Source organism: Solenopsis invicta, chromosome 7 (genome assembly GCF_016802725.1).
Source record: "Solenopsis invicta isolate M01_SB chromosome 7, UNIL_Sinv_3.0, whole genome shotgun sequence".
NCBI classification, from domain to species: domain Eukaryota; kingdom Metazoa; phylum Arthropoda; class Insecta; order Hymenoptera; family Formicidae; genus Solenopsis; species Solenopsis invicta.
The window spans coordinates 9,887,924-9,907,905 of NC_052670.1; the positions used below are offsets into that span (position 1 = coordinate 9,887,924).

Genomic DNA, 19,982 nt, shown 5'->3' on the forward strand with positions numbered 1-19,982 from the left:
GCAACTTTTTAGAATTTCTTTATAGCAAATTCAGGTACCTCTGGTGTGAACAGTTTTGTTGGCCCATGGCACGGTTTGTCTACGTAACGGTACATCCCAGGATTCGTGCTCGTCATCGCTCGTAGACGATACAGACCTATAATGGTATATGTTTTTCTCAGTTTAAAATATAAATTGTCGAAGAGTTCTTAAAATTCTTATTTTTTATAAAATTTTTACTTAATTCTTACTTTAAATAGAAATTACATGATGAAAAATGGCAGGTATGCACGACCAGAAACAGTATAGGCCGTAGCACAGACTTTTGCATAGTTGCATAATTATATACATAAGAAAATAAATTGATCCATCAGCACATGCATAAGGAAATGGACCAATCAATTTTTTTATGCATATGATTATGCAGCTATGAAAGAGTCTGTGCTCCAGCCTTAAATATAATATTGTAGTATATAATAAATAAATAAATAAATAAATAAATGAATAAATATATATATATATATATATATATATATATATATATATATAATATAAAGTACTAATAATTTTAATTACAAAATGTACAATTGTAACAACTATTCATGTAAGAATTAAGTTATTATTTGCACATTCTAAATTTTGTCAAATTAGTTTTATATAATATCTTTTTTCGCGGATTTTGTAATGTTTGAAAATCTACCATGTTATTTCTTATACAGAATATATTTAATTGTTTTTTTTTTTCTAATAATTTTCATTATTTGTTATAATTTCATTTTAGTTCTGTTAAGCCAATGACAGATGATACGATTTTTTCTATTGGGTTGCTTGCTATCTAATGAATTGCTAAGAATGTACCAAACAACTCGTAGAATTTTTAGTAATTTATTAGATAACAATCAATTCAGGAATGTGTTTAAATTCTTGCTCGAGTGTCCTAGATATTATTTTATCCTTGTCTAATATTTAGTAAACAATAAGAATAAAATGACACCTGTGGGACATTTGGGAAAGGGGAGAGGAGAGTTATGAATGTATCACAGCAAAAAAATCGCATCGTGTGCCGTAGGCTTTCCTTCTATTTCTATGTTGTTTTAAATACGTAGCATTTGCGTTTGCATGTTTTTAAATTGGAGTATTTTTTAAATTTGCAATGTAGCTATTTACATCATGACCGTAAAAAGTTGGTCAATATGATTTTTTTAATTTTACGCGCGTTTTTTGGTTACCGTATGCGCCCACGACGCGCGCATGCGTCATATTTGCGGAAAGTGCGCGCCGCGTCGCGTTGTAAGAAGTTGAACTCCGATATCGTTCCGCATTTTTCGTGTATGTCTGGCTAGTTAGAAGTGATTCTTGCCTGCAAAAACGTACAGAAAACATAGGACGAGTATCGAACAGTTATGCGAAACACGATTAAAAGCGACACGAGTTCACATCATGCATCGTATCCAACACGACGGATGTTGGCACGAACGCCAGATACTTCACTTTCGACACTCCACAGTACTCTCGAAACGCTCGCTTCGTCAAAAATTTGGTATTTATTTAAAATAAGAGTTTCAAATTTTAATAAAAATGTACTCATTCGATGTATTTTCATTGAAAATGAAATTAAGCGTCAAAATTTAAAGGTTTATAGGTTAAAATACATATATTGTTATACTGACTACGGTTTGATTCACGTTCAAAACGCTATTGGTATCATGCGCTGTAATTCTTACAAATACAAATTCTCTGTTATAAAAACACAAAAATTATATAAGAAAATAATTTATGTTTTTAAAACAGAGAATTTGTGTTTTTATAACAGAAAATTTATGTTTGTAAGACATAGAATTACACCATTCATGTTGATACATTTTTTTTACTAGCGAATAACAAAGATATTTCACATTTTTTATCACTATTGTATTGTTTATTATATTCGTAATCAGTGGCAACAGTAAAAGCAGGTCAACTCAACTGACAGATTCTACACTTTTGCTGACTTTAATCAGTTCCTTTTTTTATACTATGATGTGATTTTTTTATTATTTATTATTTTTTCCATTATAATTTATTATATATAACACAATTTATTTACAACAATGCATAACACATTTATTTTAATAATTTAAATTTGAATTCAGAGCGTCAAAATAAGAATACTATGGTTTAACCTCCAAATCAAACATTTAATTTTTGTGCACCTGTGTAATTAATATAGCAATATAACAATATATCAAGAAATAGAAAATATATTACAGAATTATAAAATATGCTACGATTAAACAGCTTATACATATATTATTAACGCTAAATTATAGGATGGCATTCATAAAATTAGCACAGTAACACAAAATTTAAGATTTTTTGGCCAGCAAGGGCATACAATAAAAGAAGGTAAAAAATCTTTCAGAATTTGTATTTGTATTTTTAATTTATTTTATGACTCAATTATAAAACATGAATAGTACTCACAATTGGTAATATTAACCACTACAGTAAGTTAGGTGTAACATTATGAGAATTTTTGCCCAAATTTTAATAAAATAATCTTTTGAAGAGACGAGTCTCAAAATTAGATTACAAAACGAAAGTAAATAATCAAAATTTGTTGAATACTTTATGTATAATAAAAACTTGGCAGTTTTATAAGCATACATATTTTTCTTTTTTGTGCTCATGTAAATAAATTGACTGTATTCAGAAAATTAATTTTGCAATTGATTTTTTAATATGATTGGTTTATGTCCAATATTTATTGTATATGCAATAAGAAACTAAAAACAAGATCAATTATATTAAAGAATGTTACAATTGTGAAGTTGTTTTTATTGCTGAACGTAGCCATAGAATGATGCCAAAATGCAATAGTGCTTAATGTGAATTGGATTGCGGTTTTAGTGTGACAGATATCTACTTCTAAACTTCTGAACTTTAATTTCACTGTTTTAATGAATTCAATAGTGTATATTTAAAAATTATTATATATTATTTTATATTTTATTTATTATTATATATTATTTTAAGATCTTTGTGTGAGATACATATTTTTCATTTATGAGGAATTTCTGCTATAAGCTAAAATTAAAAAAAGAGCTTTAAATAACTTACCCTCCATGTTTAACGTTTATATTCGAAGGATCATTTATGTAATTTGTATCGAAATATGGGAACTCTTGTTGTATATTGAAAGGCAGTTTGTACACTTGAGGTGGTTTCACTTCATTTGTGTAGGTATTTATTTTGGCGTTTGGATCGATTTTCTCTAGAGGTACATTTTCATTTATTTTCTTTAAAACTGCCACTATCGATTGATTGTATAGATGGACCTGTTGTATAAACGTTTGACAAATTATTCACTATTTTAGAATTATAGTTTTTGAATAAGAAATTTCATATTGCTTTACTTTTTATATAAGAAAAAATTAAGAATTTGAGTATAATAAAATATAGAATGTATAAATATCATTAGTGTTTATTAGTTAATATTTATATTTTTTGTGTGTATCTAAACTCTTTGTCATAAAAAATTATTCGAATTATTCTTGACATAATTTTGAACATACATTTATTAAAAGAATATACATTAGAAGAAATAATAGATTAAAAGAAAATAATCTGTAAATTTAATTTAGAAAAAGAGGTAATACCTGTTGCGATAACTGCACAAAATCTTGATAACGAGCTGCACGATACCGTAAGAGGACTTGGAACATGCTTTTTGATCTCCATTTGCTGTAATAGAATTTGATGAAATCTTTCGTTTCTTGGCTCATCTTTTCTTTGAGTAAGGGTTCCATTTCCTTTCTTACCATATGTCCTCTGTATGCTGAATAAGTATAATAATGAAATATGAGTAACTTACATAAATGCTTATAAAATAAATGTCTTACATAATACTTATAAATGTTTTGTGATAGGTTGTTAATAGGGTTAAATGGGTAAGGCATTTTATATACAATTGTGATTTATTTATATGCATCGTATAAATAACACATTTAAGCTTTGATCAATTATTTCCTTTTATTGATTTTACTTACAGAATGAATTGATTAATTAAAAAAAATTTTAACATTAGCTCATGAATATTAGTTTTACTCTTGGATTTAACAAAATTCTCGTTTCTGATCGATGAAATGGTTTTCATATAAAATTTCTTTAGAATACATCACAAACGTTGATGTTGAATTATTATAAATTGAGAATTAAAAAAAAATTTTTAATTATACTACTCTCAACAAAGATGTTTAATTTTAAGATATTAAAATATTTTATTTCTATCTCTGTATTTTTTAAAAATACTTAAGTTTTATTTTTAAACAATGTTTAGATTTAAAACACTTAAAGTATTTAAAGTTGTTAAAGGTTTCAGTTTCAAATATTTTGATGTTCTAAATTACCATTTAAAACTAAAACACTCTTAAGTATTTAAAGAACGGTGAGAGAATTAAAACATTTTAATATTTTAAAATATTTTCTTTTAGTCTTTTTGTATTTATTGTGTTAATACCTACTTTTCTGTATCATTAGTGCTGCTTGTTCCTCATTATATGAGCTATTCTTCTTAAGTGATACTTTTCTGACTGAAATGCATGTTATCATTATTGAAACGTTTAAAAAATGCACAAATATTTGAACAAATATTACATTACATTTATTAAATTATAAATTGGCTATCGCATTTATCGTGATTTATTCGATCGCCAATTTACTTACCAATTTCCTTTTTGACATGAGTGATCTTTGAAGCGATATTTTTGCGCGCTAAAAAGGCACGCATCATGCACTGCACTTTTATGATTTTCTTTACTTGTGTCTCATATAAATGCGATAGATATTCCTCATTGTAGTACTTCAAGAAGACTTTAGTCTTTCCAATAATCCAGCCTTCCATTTTTAATCTTATCAGAAGTAATCTGCAATTATCTTTCGTCGTTTCTACTGTCTCGTCGAAATCGAAAGCTAGAAATTTGTATCTGTAATTAGAAACAGTCATGTTTGCCTTTCATAACACGAGGATATACGCACGTGTAACAGAAATATGCTGATTATGTTTCTTGATTAGTATTATATTGCTTAAAATCAATGAGTTCTTGTGCATTTATTTTTAAAGTCAATTAAGCTTGTTATTTCTTCGTATCTTGTTATAATTAAGAGAAAATATTATTTTTTATAAAATATTAAAGAATTAACTTACCTTCGAAGAAATTCTTGGAAGGGTATCCTATACGGATATCCGCATCGTCTGGCTTTCGCTGTATCAAGAACTGCTAACGCCCTGATTTGTTGTCTGACGATTTCTCGGTAAAAGCTATGAGGAACATCCTCGAGATCGGAGCGTATGCATCTAACAAAATGCGTTCCGCCATTTCCCGTGCCTATCACGAGATTTTTCAGAATTTCGAGACTTGTCGCTCTAAATGTCGCTGAGCAGGTCTTCATGTTGCGCGTTTGCGAGTACTGTCCTCTGGACGCAATGTTATATTTCTATTGAATTTAAATTACAAATAAAGTTTCATTATGGTATAAATTAGAAGATTAAAATAAACAATATTATAACGCTCGTTTGAATTGCAATGCAATGTGAAAAGAGAAAAGCAGCCAAGATTCAATGAACAAGCCTTATTTCAGAAAACAAATTTTATTTTTTGACACATCAATTACTGATTTATAATTTATAAACTAATACAGTCATTCTCGGGACACATTTAAATGTTCTGAGGCTATAACGAACTGTTGGACAACATATTCATTTCTTAATTATATATTAATTTTTGAGATTATTTTCTTGTTAAACTATTATTTCGGTAAATTTATAATTTCTGTTTAAAACTATTAGTTGATCAATTATTTTCTTTTATTGATTTTACTTACAGACTGAGTTGATTAATTAAAAAAATTTTTAACATTAGCTCATGAATATTAGTTTTACTCTTGGACTTACTTAACAAAATTTTCGCTTTTGATCGATGAATTGGTTTTCATATAAACTTTTACACGGCTTAGCGTTAACGAAGTATGATACGGTTTAATATTTGCTGGTTTCACATTTTAATTATTATTATTTTAATGTACATTACTAAATAGATTTATTACATTAGCTGAAGACTAAGTAAAGTCAAAACGTATTAATAATGTTATATTTTGTCGAGAATAAATTTCTAATTGTTCATTAATTTATTATATATTATTGCTTGTACTTGGTCGCTTTTTCTTTTTTTTGATTATTTTAGAAGATCAATTTTTGTGGAAAATTTGTCATCTTCAAATACTTTTAATAGTTAAATGAATAATGTCTTGAATTAATGGGATTTGAATTAATCAAATAATATTGAAACTATATATATATATATATATTGATACAATAAGAGCTACGTTTGCATTTATTTCACCTACTCGAACTGCAGAAGATTCCTGCATAAGAACGTTCCATTTCTTTTTCGGCGTATTTCCCGCGAGACACGATTCGTGAACGATCGTCAGGTTTCCCGATTTGGTTAGCTTGTTGGTGAACATTTGTTTGACTGCATCGTGTGAAGACAATCTCATCGTGTCGATTATTTCCGGTGGCACAAAGTCTCGATTTTTCGTAGCAATTTCGCTGGCGTCGTATATCAGCTTGCCGGTATAATGTGCAACTGTGAACTCGTGCGAACTCACCGGTTTCACGTGAATGCCACGTTTATGTTCTTTAATCCTCTCGAGAATATACTGTGCGTCCTGCATTTGCCGCGAAGCGTCGTCAATGATATGAAAGAGGCCATCTTTTTTGCTCATTAGTTGATCAACCGCTTCCTTATTATCATAAAAGCGTAATTGTCGCATAGGTATGTCCTCCTCTTCCTGTTCTTGCTGAAATTATAAAAAAATACTTAATACAAATTTTTTTATTCAGTATGCAATTATTAATAAATTTTATTAGCATATTTGCTGATTAAATAGAAAACAGCCATGTAAAAAGTTTTTATGAGCGTAGTTTAATTAATTCTAAAAGGCGCGAGTGGATTTATGACATAATGGCTTGCATTCAACAGCATTTGCAAATATGAAAAATCATAATAGGATATAATTCCTTTAAGAATTCATTAAAAATAGAATAAAGTATTTTTTTAAATATTTATACATAAGTAAAATAAAGACTAAAATAAAATCTTATAGATTTGTTATGAGCTAATATATTTTAACAGATTATTCATGAGAAATTTACCATTTCCCAGGCGAATACTCTTTGATTATAATAATATTGCATTTGTTCATTTATTGTGTTCACCAGTAATTGTTCCAGCCGATTTACTGAGAAACATTCGAGTCCAAAGTAATCAAAAATGCTGATAGAATATTTATCACCACTGAAAATTTTTTTTTAAAGTAGAGAAATTAAGAAAGGCTACCGATATAAAATACTTATCATTTATTTTATTTTTTTTTAGTCTGTATTTTTATGAAATTTTTTCGTAACTCACTAAAGGCTACGTGTCATTGAAAGCTTATAGTTGATGATGTTGATTATCCAGTCTACTAAACGTTGATAAAGAGTGTTTGCCAAGACATCTCGTGCCTCTTTCGCTTCTTCGTAAGTATGTTTTCTACGTATCGCTGATTCCTTCACGATCAAGCAGTAATTAACGAGAGCCCAAATAAATTTCTTCTCGTCTAAACCAAGAAGTTTCGCCACTGCAATTCGAAATGTCTAATCAGTTTTTTGTATCTCATGGACAAGTACATATTTTTAATATATAATAAAGTAAATCTGTCATGAAATATACTGATGAATTGAGCTTTTCGAGTTCAAGTTTTTACCTCTTGTAGCAATTTCGTTATTATCCAACTCAGCCTCTCCGTTATTGCCTTCAACGAATCGAATCTCCCCGAGTATCAGTATAGCCGCGAGGATTTTCCAAATGATCTCGCAATGCTCCTCTATGTCCATATACTTGAAACATTCCTCAAGTTCTTTGAGTTTGATCGCGTTATTTTGCGGATCGTTTCTCACTTTGAAGCCTCGTTTCTTTTCAGTGCCTTTATCGATTATTCTAAGATATCGAAGTTTTCTCCCGCTTGGTAGGAAATACGTTTGTAAATTTTCTGATGCTTCAAGACCGTCGTAAAAGTAATAAAAAATGTGGAAGTTTGATTGATTTCTGAAAAAAATATTTTTTTGTTGTAATACGTTAATACACTTTTGTTAAAAATTTTTTTAAATTATTTTTTATTATATTTTATCATTTCTAATATTAATTAGATAAGATTCTAATTGGTTTTTTATTTTTACTATTCTACTATTTGTTTGAATTGCGAAAAAATTATTAAGAAGCACTGATTATTTTCGTCATTGCATCAGACACCTGTACAATGATAACCCGTTATACGTTGGAGTATAAAATGCGATATACTCTTTGGTGCTCCATACTTTAATTTGCTGTACTTTACAAAACTATAAACAGGGATGGAAAGTAACGAGTTATAATAAGCAACACTATTACTCATTACCATTATACACTTATATATATTTTTTTAATAATTTGGTAATGACGTTATAATTTTCCATAATAGTAATGGTAAGGCCAGGGTTGGGATTACTTTTAACTCGTTACTACTAAAATATACTAACTTGTAACTTTACTCATTATGTAACAGGTTACTTGTCAAAAAATTACCAATTTGTTATTATAAAAAATCAAAAGTAACGGTGACTCGACGACATATTACTTCCCATTCTTAACTAAAAATGTCTAAAAGATTAGAAATCTGTAGTTAAAAAAACTTAAAGTCAGTGTATGTCTGTGTTGTGTCATAAGAAAAATAATTTTATTCGATAAATAAATTACCTGTCGCGAGTTGAAACGCGCCATTTTTCTAACTGATATAACCAGAATATTGCCCCCGATGCTTTACCGGTTGATCCGAAAGTCGTCTGTGTTTGCAATATGCATCTGGTAGAATTAGCATTTAGCGGTGTCGCCGCGTTCGTGAAAGCATGAATAATTTTTATAGCTCGCAGTACTATCGCTCCGGTATCACGTAGACCCTGAAAAAGATGTAAACATATTTCCTCGTATTTTTCTGCTTGCATACTTATGCCTATTTCCACCAACGCAGATTAACTTTGATCTCAGTTTAACTTACTCTTTATCTTTAGTTCTAAGAATTGGAAAAAGATAAGGAGTAAGTTGAACTGAGATCAAAGTTAATCTACATTGGTGGAAATGGGCATTAATATGTTATCGTATTAAACTTACTTTTCCGAGGAACATAAGATGTTCCATTAGATGCAGCATATTCGTTGTTTTTCCAGAGTTACTCTCACCGGCTAACAAAATGTGCTGAGAGTCTTCGTTAAGCATAACATTTTGAAACGCGCTATCCGCCACGGAATAAATGTGAGGAGCATTATCCGATCGCGATTTGGATTGGTATTTTGCGTGATGCTGCAAATAAAATTGTTCAGATTTTTGTCGCGTAATTTATAATGACATGCTTTGTAATCTTATTATTGAATACATGTGATTAACAATTTAATTTCAATCAAACTTTTTTTCACATGCGGAATAGCAATATTTGATATACATATGAGATTATAAACAAAATCTGAAGATAAGTTGAAAGATAAAGATGCATTTTGCGTGTAATTTATTGCATTATTTGATTATATTCTAAAACATAAAAATATATTGCTTATATTGATTTATACAAATTATAGATTACATTATAGTCTATTTCGATTCAAATAATATAATTATTGTACTTTAATGTAATCTTATTTTATCAACTTTTTATTATATTAATATTTTTTTGTTTACTATTTTTTAACCATGAAAGTATTGATCTAGTATTGATTCAATATTGGTTTTGAGAAAGAAGTTAGTACAATATTTGGCCATTTACGCCACTTTTTAATAATAACTATTAAGAGGTTTCATACTTCTTCGGCGAAAAATTACTGAATTTGGGGAATTTTTTTGGAAAGGACAATAAATTTGATATCTGTAAAAAAATATGTTTTATTGATTATTAGTGTCTAAAAAAATAATTTTTTAAAATTGTTTTGATTTATTTAAATTAACTTTTACTGGAGCTCTCCGGCAAGACACCTCTTCAGCCTTAACATTCTAGAATTCTGTAAAATAAACAAAAAAAAAATTACGAGAATCTAGAATGATTGTGTCATTAAGATATAACGGGCCGGATTTTAATATTTTGTAAAAATTTTGTAAAAGTTATAGTATTAAAAAAATTTTTGGATTTTATCGACAAATTTTTAATCTTTAAATGTTTATAAAAATTGTTATAATAAAAAAATTAAAAAAAAAATTATCCGACATATCATAGAAAATTATATTTTATACAGGTGAAAATTTGTTTTCTAAAAAAAGATTAAAAATTGTTAAAGTTATCGCGCTAAGATTTTTGAAAAATATGATTTCGAGAAAAATGCGAAAATGACAAAGAAAGTTTACGTGAATAATTGTGTTTTTAAGCAACTTTCCATTTTTTTTTTATATTCTAAACATTATAAAGATTTGAGATTTAAAAAATTTGAAACTTTTTTGAAAATCGAGAAGATATGTAACCCTTTAACTTGTGAAAATTATTAATATTTGTTAAGCGCAGAAAATCGATGATCTAGCATAGAACTTACGTGGTCACCATAAATATCGTGCTCTTCGTTCGGGTTGAGTACTAGTAAGATGTCGCCGATAAACGTGTGATATTCACCTCGTTCTAGTCTCTCGCGAAGTTCATTCAGGATTATATCCTCAGTTATGATATCTAATGCCGCTAAATCCTCCGTAAGCATTTGTTCCGGTGGTTCATCCTGACGAGTCTATCGAATAAATTAATATTTTTTTTCTAACACATTATAAATCCATCTCATTTAGTTTGTATTTGACGCTAGTCGTTACCTTCAGGAAACCTTTACGAACTATTAATTCGGATTTTCTTAGTTTTCTGCTCTTTTCCGATAGAGTCATTGTCAGCGCTTTGATCTCTTGCGTTAACTGAAGAACGATATTGATTAGAATATTTGTACATAAAAAAAGAAAAGGCAGATCGTGAGGCTACCTATCAAAAGATGTTACAAAAATGTTTAAAATAAAAAAATTATTGAAAGATATTACAGCTTATTACTTTTAAAAATAATAAATTTTGATTTATCATTACAATTTCTATTATCTTTAACAATTAATCAATCAAAGTTTAAAAAATAAAAAAAACCGTATTTATGCATTTAGGGATTTTAGTAGTCCGTGGGATTATTGACAACACTTTATAATACTTTGTATAATTTGCTTTTTCTAACTCGTAATCTACGTTACTTAAATCTGAAATATATTACAGGATAATCGTTTTCGGGTAGCTCTGACAGAAAGGGATGCTCGATGATTTCCATCATGTACGGTCTGTTCTCGGGATTTTTTTCGAGGCATCTGAAACAAGTGTGCCGTCGTAACTTTCACTTTATTTCATTCGTGAGTGTTCGTTCGTCAATATAAAGATTTTCGTATCTATCGGATCACGTACTCCGAAATGAAGTCATTGAGATTCTTCGACCAGTTGGCGGGTCGGTAAAGGGTCGGCGGTGGATTCCGAACGATCTGGAAGAGCGCGCGAGTCGGATGCATGTCTTCGAACGGCGCTTTGCTGTCGGCCAGCTCTATCGCCGTGATGCCGATCGCCCATACGTCGACCCGGCTGTCGTATCCACTGTCGGCTCCGCTATCCTTGCTGCCAACCATTTCCGGCGCCATCCAGGATGGTGAGCCTATGTAACTGTGCCTTTTCTCGAGTTCGTTAGTCATCGTTCTCGATAGTCCAAAATCCACTAATTTCACTTCGCCTTCCTTCGTTAGAACAATATTGTTGCCACGGATGTCTCTGTGGATTATGTTGTGTTCGTGCAAATGGATCAAAGCCTGAAAAATAAATACAATTGTGTAATATCTGGCTATAGTATTGTTATTTACAAAAATTTATTTTATGAGCCCGAGGAATTATTAGTGATAAGAATTATAAGACAGTTGAGAGATTATTACAATTAATAGTTAAATTATATCCTTACGGAGAAAGCTTTTTATTATATATGATAGATATTAATTTAGTAGAGATTGTGAAATACCATTTTGTTTTTGTAATACTTTGAATAATATTTTGAGTAACATTTGTTTCGAGTAATATTTTTGCAACCTGTACAGAGTGCATAACGTCCATCTAACCAATCTCTGGTATGTTACAGATATTCCTCGGTGTGAGAATCGAGAGGAAGCCAATATCGTCGCCGAATTATTATAAAATAAACGAACCGCAGCCGGTTCGTCGCGTCGCGCGTTTGTTTCGGGAGTGCCGTTTAAAGTAACTGGGCTAATGGATTTGATTAGTCCACGGGCGTTTAATATTTTATTCGCGAGTGTTCCGCGAGTGCAACGGAAGGAGACTCGACAACCTGGATCTGAGAGGAGGAGGAGGCCTAGGAGGCATCGTGCGTCGGCGCATCAACCTTTCGGTTAGTTATTTATTTTTTATATATTATTTGTCATTAGAGTTGTGAAATACCATTTTATTCTTTCACAATATTAACGCGACAGAATTCCAACTAACGCTAATTTATTAGCTTGAGTTCTATCAATCACCCTGTAGGTAGAAATTCATCGGGTATATAGAACGAACGTAATTTACAATTTCCTGACGAGGAAAAAGAATGCGTTTGTAGAATAGCAGGGGAGTGGATTATTAACAGTTAACATTATGAAAGGTACTTTTATTTATGAAATAAGAACATGACTTGTGATTTTTTTATTGATTTTACACACAAATAAGTGTTACAAAACAAGGTTTTACCAGCATACTATAAAATCTATTTTATTAAAAATATTTTTTAAAAGTAATCTTTAGCTTAACAAATTTTTTAAATGAAACTTAAAACTTTAAAATAATTTCTTTGCGTCTAATAAACATTATACAATGTCTACAATGAGATTATAAAGTTGCAAGAGAGATATATTCCACAACCACAGCCCACAACATATAACATGATTTTATTTACCGAATTCACATTACGACATAAATTAAATTTAATAATATTAATTGAAATTCATATTTGAGGTAGTCTTCAAGAGACTAAAATTAAAAAATTAATATGTAATATGGTTCTTAAAATTACGTAAAGAGTATTTACCTGGAAACATTTCTGTTACCTACAAACTGAAATTCAGCTTTCATAAAAACACTATTAATTATTTTATAACGTCTAAATAGACTATTGAAGTAATTTTAATTACTCTTACAATTTAACGCGAATTATATGAGATATCATGATATTCCATGATTGCTGTTCTTCCTCTAATAGAGAAAACATTTGACGATTTTAATTAGATTTTTTTTAATTGATAACTGCAAAATGCTAAAAAGTAAATGTTATAATGGCATTTTGTGCAATATTTTGAGATCGCAGACATTTAAGAACAACACGTATGTAATATCTTCGAGGTATGGCGATGCGGAAGAGAAGTTGGCAACTCGGCACCTTCAGCGTCTCTCGAGAATCGTCTTTATAGATTTACTGCAAATTGAACAATCTATAATTTGCAGCCGGCCGTGCTCACAGCGCGTAACAAGCGCGGGTCAGTGAGCAGTTTCAACGTGGCATGGGCATGAAATCATTAATACCTGGTTCATCAGCAAGCCTCTTCAAAGCCACATTTCGAAGCTCAAGCTAAGCTACCTTGCGAAGTTATTCATTATAAACATGAAATTGTTCTTTCATGTCTCGCAGATCTCCATCTTGTTTTTAATACATTTTTATTTATATTCACACTGAGAAAAAAAATTGGTTAAAAAACTAAAATATTTAGTCCGATACGCACAGCTAAAAATTGGGTTGATTCAACAATTATTTAGTTGCACGAAAAAAGATATCGTTTATTTATATTAATCATTCCAATTTTTTAACTAAGAATTAATTAATCAACTCAATATTTAGTCGTGCGTATCGGACTAAATATTTTAGTTTTTCAACCAATTTTTTTTCTCAGTGCAGCAAATCTTTTTTTAACTAGTTTCAATCAGTCGAGAAACATTACAATTATTTTTGTCTTAAATTTATTGGTTTCAATATCAGACCAAAAATAATAAATCTGAGTTAATCTGATAACATTATTATTTTTTTCAAGCGGATCTCTGACAAATTGTTATTTGTATGAAATTCACATTTCACTGGATAGTACATTTGAAGTAAGAAAGAAGGAAAAGAATAGAAAATGTCGCTAATGAATGTTCGTTGACCGGAAACACAAGAAATAGTTACAAGGGTAAGGAGGGAGCTCTCAGGGGACGAACGAATTGTTAATTGGCGGATAAAGATTAAACGGGATATAACGATCGCGCAGAAGAAGCATACTGGTAGTCTCCATTCGTCTCTCGTTCTTTATCCGTTTCCCGTGCTCTCTTTGTGTTTCTGTTTCGAGCACTGCGCTCGCTGCGCACTTCTCTTCGCGGGCATTTATTTCGCGTGTAATTTGCCGGCATTAAACGTCAGCGTGGTCTGATTTACCGCACGAGTGACCGTGGACGAATCGCTACCGGGCCCATGGAACACGTATCTGCGAGGAAAGAGTATAAAGGGGAGAACGGGAGGAGGAAAAAGAAAGAGGGAGACGGGAGGGTTGCGTGTGCAGTTTCCAAGGTGGAGAAGGAACGGCATGGGCAATTCGGGGGAGAGGGGGGCAAGGAGAAAAGGCGGCGAGTGCTGGACCCGGTGGCGAAGGGCATCGGATTGTGCGTGCATGGGGCATACCCGAAAGGTAGACCCACATAATGATTTAGTGACAAACTGCTTGCATCGTAAATATTATCGCCGTGAGCCATGAGCCACTCGCGAGAGAAAGAATGCTGGGCCCATTACATGTCGTGCCCTTTCGCCGCGCTTCCTCGGTGAACTTATGAGGGAAGAAGTGGATTTCGAGAGAAATATCTTCTTCTCATTATATGAAAAAGTTAAAATCTTCGTCAGTGATAATATTACACGACGCGTTCTTTCGATAGTAATAATTATTATTCTAAATTTTAGATTCGGAAGGAATGTCTGTATATTTACGTTTACGTGTAATATTAAAATACGCCTTCCGGATTTTAATTACGTTAGAACGTAACATGATTTTTTGACAAATTTAATAAATATTTATATTAATTAATCACTTATGCAATTATTATAGTTATATTAATTAAATATTTAAATGAATATTAAATAAATAGGCTTAACCAGTCGAAAACGCGGAAAACGGACTTTAAATTAAATAACAGTTCAATTTTAAAATAGAATAATGATTTTTTATTAATATTTGACAATATAGTAGGCTTTAATTAATTTCATTGTTTATTAAATATATCTCATTTCTTTTACAATTAAAAATTTTCCATATTAATAATATTTCTTTTCTCTTTCTCTTTTTTATTTTGTATGATGTTCTTTCAGAACTTAATAATTATTACCTATATTGCACTTGTTCCTGTTAAATATATTAAACTATTAACATCAATTTCTAAAACGTGTTACAATAGCGTTAACTGTAAATTGACGCTCGTCAATTTATTTTAGCTTGCATATATATAAACGAATAATCAATTTGAATTAAACGCATTTTCCATTAATGTATAAAATTTTTTTAATGTAAGCCAGAATAAAATTTCTGTGTTGGAAACGGTGCTGTAATATAATCGTCGATCCTGTATCACTACCCGTTTATCTTGTACCGGTGCACGGAATACACGACAGTAATAATATATTTTTAACGTTTACCGTTTAACGGCTCGTGACACTTACGCTATATTGGGTTATAGTTACAATGTTGTAGCGGTTGAATAATGATATAGAATAGAAGTATAGCTAATAGACAAATTTGTCTACTGGACGGATAATCGTAAGAAATTATCGTATTATGTCAACAAACAGGAACAAATTACAGATTTTAAAAATATTTATTATTATATTATTTTATATTTATTTTTTGTGCATAAAATTTGACGTTTTCGTTATTATTTTATTCTCTATTTTTAAATAAGATTGCTACGCGTTTAATTCAAGTGATAACATAATGAAATAAAAAATATTTAAATAAATTATATTATCTTGTTAGTTACATAGAATATTATTGAGTTACTTTATTCTTTAGTTTAAATACTTTAATTTTTTTGAAGCGATTGAAGGACTGACGTCTTTATTGCAATTAACGTTAATCTTCGTTAAATTTCGCGCGTATATAAATGACAATAAATAAAAAATAATTGAATATAGAAATATAATGAGCAAGAAAAAAATCAGTGACACACGAATCAAAGCGGACATGGTCACTTAAGTTCCATCCTGTGGCGTGCATCGGTCATTCGCTTTTTTCGATTCTCGTCTTTATTTTTCTTGCCATATATACATGTGGCTTCTTAAGTTCGCTGAGAAATGATCACGATATCCTCACCAATTATCCGACCTCCTAGGAGAAACCGGAATCATGGAAGGTAGTATCATTGTAAATAAGCGAATCCGTTTTCCGTAACCATTAACTATTAAGCAAAACCATAGTAATTTATGAAACGGAATGGTGTTTAGCTCTTCGTATCCTATTCCTCCTTCACCTTTTATAGTTTTTTCTCTCTTGTGCTTTTGTGTTTCCTTTAGTCGAGTGTTATTCGAATCTCGAAGTTTGTGCTTTATTTGCGTCATCCCGTTTTCGGCTTGTTTCGTCATCCACCACCATCAGTTCTTACTTTTTTCTTTTTCGTAACTTGTGGAAAAATTAACGGCACAGCTTACGTTTTATGATTGTCGTAAATAAGGATAATATTTAATTAATGCGACGGTTTAAATTTATCACGGCGCGACATTAACTGTATTGCTCATTAATGTTAATGATCAAAACAAAAAAAAAAAAATATTTGTACTGAAAAAAGAATAAGTATTTGTACTTTTATTTTTTTATTAAGTTAATTATTTATTTGTATAGCTGTGCGACGATAGTATCGTGGCATTTTTGATAAAAATCTTGAACTAATTATTTTATTTTTACAGTAAAATATAAATATTTAATTCTGATTTTTGAAAAAAAATTAAAAATATATAAATTAAGAAAAAATTAAATAAATGTAAAACTGAAATATCGTAAAATCCGCGAATTTGATCAAATACTTTAATTCTATTGTGTGAGTGTGTGTAATCACATAGTTATCTTATAATTATTTGTGTGTAATTGTTGCATGAATTTTTATTTCCATTAATAATTTTGCAATTTCCTTTCCCTTTTTTAAATTTTAGTCATTTATCGCATAGTTATCATAATTGTAAGTCGTATTTTTACAAAGTCGTGAAATACTCTGGTTTTTCTGTGTCTTGTAATTGCACAGCAATATACTTCGGCGCCAATGCATCTTCTGTAATCAGAGGGATAATCTGCCGCAAGATAAAAGCATCGTCGGGACATACCATTGAGCATAATTATATCGTAATAACGCGACTATTGCCATGGCTATACACCTACTATTATCATTTCTGTCGGTTCACCGGTGCGCTCTGTCATGCAAGCAATATTTATTACGCTCTGTATCAAGAAAGGGAGGAAGGAAACAGAATGGCGAGGGGTAGGGAGGGGTATGGTGAGGGGTAGATTGCGGCACAATTTTGCTGGACATTCTGCAACGGCCACCTTTCTCGGCTACCCGACGCCATATACCTCCTCATACTCGAGCAAAAACTAATTACCTTAGTCAGACTCACCCGTTTTCGGTCAATCAGATATTTTCACGTTATAAGATCCTTGATTTATTATTAATCTTACGTCTTACGTAAGACGTGTTTCTTACCTAAGATATTCCGGTTATTCATCTTGATTAATTAATTTTTTTTTTAATTTTTTGTGTGTCTGAGTTTTTTGTATATTATGTTTTCCCGAAAGATGTTTTGATAACTATCTCGAGTTACTCAATTTATAAATATATCGTCTATGAGCAAGTCTTTTACATGAGTTTTGCATCGCAAAATAGTAATGTGTAATACAAAATCGAAGAAAATTATATCGTAAGAAAATATTATGACATACGATTCAATGATGTTGATATACTTTATGTAGAAAGTATACATATAACACGTAACAAAAGACTCACTTTGATCACTTCCCTTAAGATGAAGGCGATATGTTCCTCTCGTATTCTTTTGTTACTCGCGACCATCCCGTGAACGAGATCCATGACTGTTCCACCCTCGCAGAGCTATAGTATATAATATCACGTTATTAGTTAATTATAAAAATAAATACAAGTTATTTTAGATGAAAAGAATTAACAGCAAAATTGCGTTCATTAATCGAATTCGAGCTTAAACTTGTTTTAAATGTTATGAACGATTCACTGCTTATATGATGGTACATTATTATGTGATACTTGTTAATCTTTTTATGCACGATGTAATTGTATGACATGAGATTGATATATGTTAATTGAAATGCCATTCTAATTGCGGAAGTCATTTGTGGATGGGATTAGAATTAAGTTTCACGAGTGTGCTCGTGCTTCTGCAAGCCCTTGGTTACAGTATCTTTGAGAGTAATTATACTAATTCTTTTCTTTCTTTTGTAATGTACCTAAATTTGCCAAAATTTGTATAAAACTTGTAACAATTTCTGAACAATTTTTTATTCGATACAAAAGTTAATTTAGGCAGAAAAGTTCTCGTAATCCATTTCTTCAGAAATAAAGCGTCTGCAGAACTTACAATCAAAAAGTGTAATAAACTTCGCGCATACGTCTACAATTACACGAAACGTGTGGTAATTATGAGTAAACGTGATTCAACGCTTCATATTACCTTAGATTATCTCGTATGAATCGCGGATCGTAACATAGATTCACCCTTCTCTTTCACGGCTTTAATACACATTTTTTCAAACCTCGCGCTCATTTTTTTCAAGTTTCCTTGCGCAAAATTATATTTGTATAACGAAACGAAACGTTACAATAGGTCGAATCGAACGAGCGAAAGGATTAATAAAAGAACGATGATGTTTGTATAAAATGCTCGCTGGAACGTTATACGCAATTCAGATGTCTTAATGCGGTTCCGTGTTCGGTTCTGCTAAAGTTAAATTGCGAATAATATCCTACTCGTATACGATGTGACGATGAAGGACGCCTTTCTTCGATTTTACTCGCAGTAGAGTCGCGAGAGATCTTACCAAGGGCGAGGCTTTTCGTTCGCGCCAATAAAACTCGCTCGATATGAAATATCACCGGCGATAAATCCTTGCCACATTGTCGTTGCGTGACTCTTTCTCTCTCTTCTTTCTCTTCGAGATCTCGGCGCTCGTTTCTGCCTGAGCCGACTTAAAGCCGATTGACTTACAAAACTGCTATTCGGTCCGTGCTGTACCACCGACGAGATGCGTCTTCTTTCTACCGCTATACACCAACCTCCATGGTCCGTTGTGCCTTTATTGCTTGTAATCTCCGGCAACGAGCAATCAGCGAGCTTAACGTAGCGACCGGCGACTCATTACGTTTCTTCGTTGCGGGTACTTAGCCCGTCTGCGAGCCTCGCACGCGAGTTGCCGAAGTGAATCGTGAGATTCAGGCGGATTTCGTCGTTTTCGGCGTGTTCACGCGTCGCCTTTGAATCCGTGCGAGACGCGAGGAAGGGAGATTGATCGAGAATGTGGGTGGTCGAAGTTAAAAATGTAAAAAGTTTTGCTCGTGAGCAAAAAAAGGTGAAAAAAATATCAATAAGTATAAATTATATAGATCATAATTATAGATTAATTGAGATTGTGTGTGTATGTGTGTGTGTGTGTGTGTGTGTGACTAAATGCGTAATTAAATACTTTCTAAATTTCCGAATATGCTCTTAAATTAATGCTCTTAAATAGATTTTTTTCGTAAATTAAACTATTAAAAACTATTGCAAAAAGATGGTATATTTCGCCTCTTCTTTTTTTTTATTAAATTAAATCTGATTAATAAAGAAACTTGAATTGATGTAGAAT

At 31.1% G+C, this 19,982-nt stretch overlaps 2 protein-coding genes across 4 annotated transcripts in view; one reads left to right on the top strand and one right to left on the bottom strand.

The window, feature by feature from the left end:
* The window catches only part of LOC105200050 (neither inactivation nor afterpotential protein C), a 30,453-nt gene that overhangs the window by 2,402 nt on the left and 8,069 nt on the right, over positions 1-19,982 (bottom strand). Inside the window, exons 1-18 of one of the 2 annotated variants that reach the window (XM_026138654.2) lie at positions 19,179-19,718; positions 18,112-18,216; positions 11,491-11,882; positions 11,306-11,396; positions 10,872-10,967; positions 10,607-10,792; positions 9,207-9,395; positions 8,796-8,995; positions 7,768-8,108; positions 7,431-7,641; positions 7,175-7,316; positions 6,364-6,819; positions 5,165-5,454; positions 4,684-4,943; positions 4,482-4,550; positions 3,618-3,796; positions 3,079-3,296; positions 39-136 (exon numbers count right to left, since the gene is read on the bottom strand). In XM_026138654.2, the coding sequence (XP_025994439.1) occupies positions 39-136; positions 3,079-3,296; positions 3,618-3,796; positions 4,482-4,550; positions 4,684-4,943; positions 5,165-5,454; positions 6,364-6,819; positions 7,175-7,316; positions 7,431-7,641; positions 7,768-8,108; positions 8,796-8,995; positions 9,207-9,395; positions 10,607-10,792; positions 10,872-10,967; positions 11,306-11,396; positions 11,491-11,882; positions 18,112-18,195 (3,502 nt within the window). In that variant the 5' untranslated portion in view covers positions 18,196-18,216; positions 19,179-19,718. Of the gene's footprint in view, positions 1-38; positions 137-3,078; positions 3,297-3,617; positions 3,797-4,481; positions 4,551-4,683; positions 4,944-5,164; positions 5,455-6,363; positions 6,820-7,174; positions 7,317-7,430; positions 7,642-7,767; positions 8,109-8,795; positions 8,996-9,206; positions 9,396-10,606; positions 10,793-10,871; positions 10,968-11,305; positions 11,397-11,490; positions 11,883-18,111; positions 18,217-19,178; positions 19,719-19,982 lie in introns of those variants that run through there. The other variant, XM_011167420.3, reaches the window with a different exon arrangement.
* The window catches only part of LOC105200052 (protein Wnt-6), a 125,780-nt gene continuing 106,485 nt past the window's right edge, over positions 688-19,982 (top strand). Inside the window, exons 1-2 of one of the 2 annotated variants that reach the window (XM_026138656.2) lie at positions 688-1,519; positions 12,203-12,469. In XM_026138656.2, the coding sequence (XP_025994441.1) occupies positions 12,331-12,469 (139 nt within the window). In that variant the 5' untranslated portion in view covers positions 688-1,519; positions 12,203-12,330. Of the gene's footprint in view, positions 1,520-11,597; positions 11,726-12,202; positions 12,470-19,982 lie in introns of those variants that run through there. The other variant, XM_039452033.1, reaches the window with a different exon arrangement.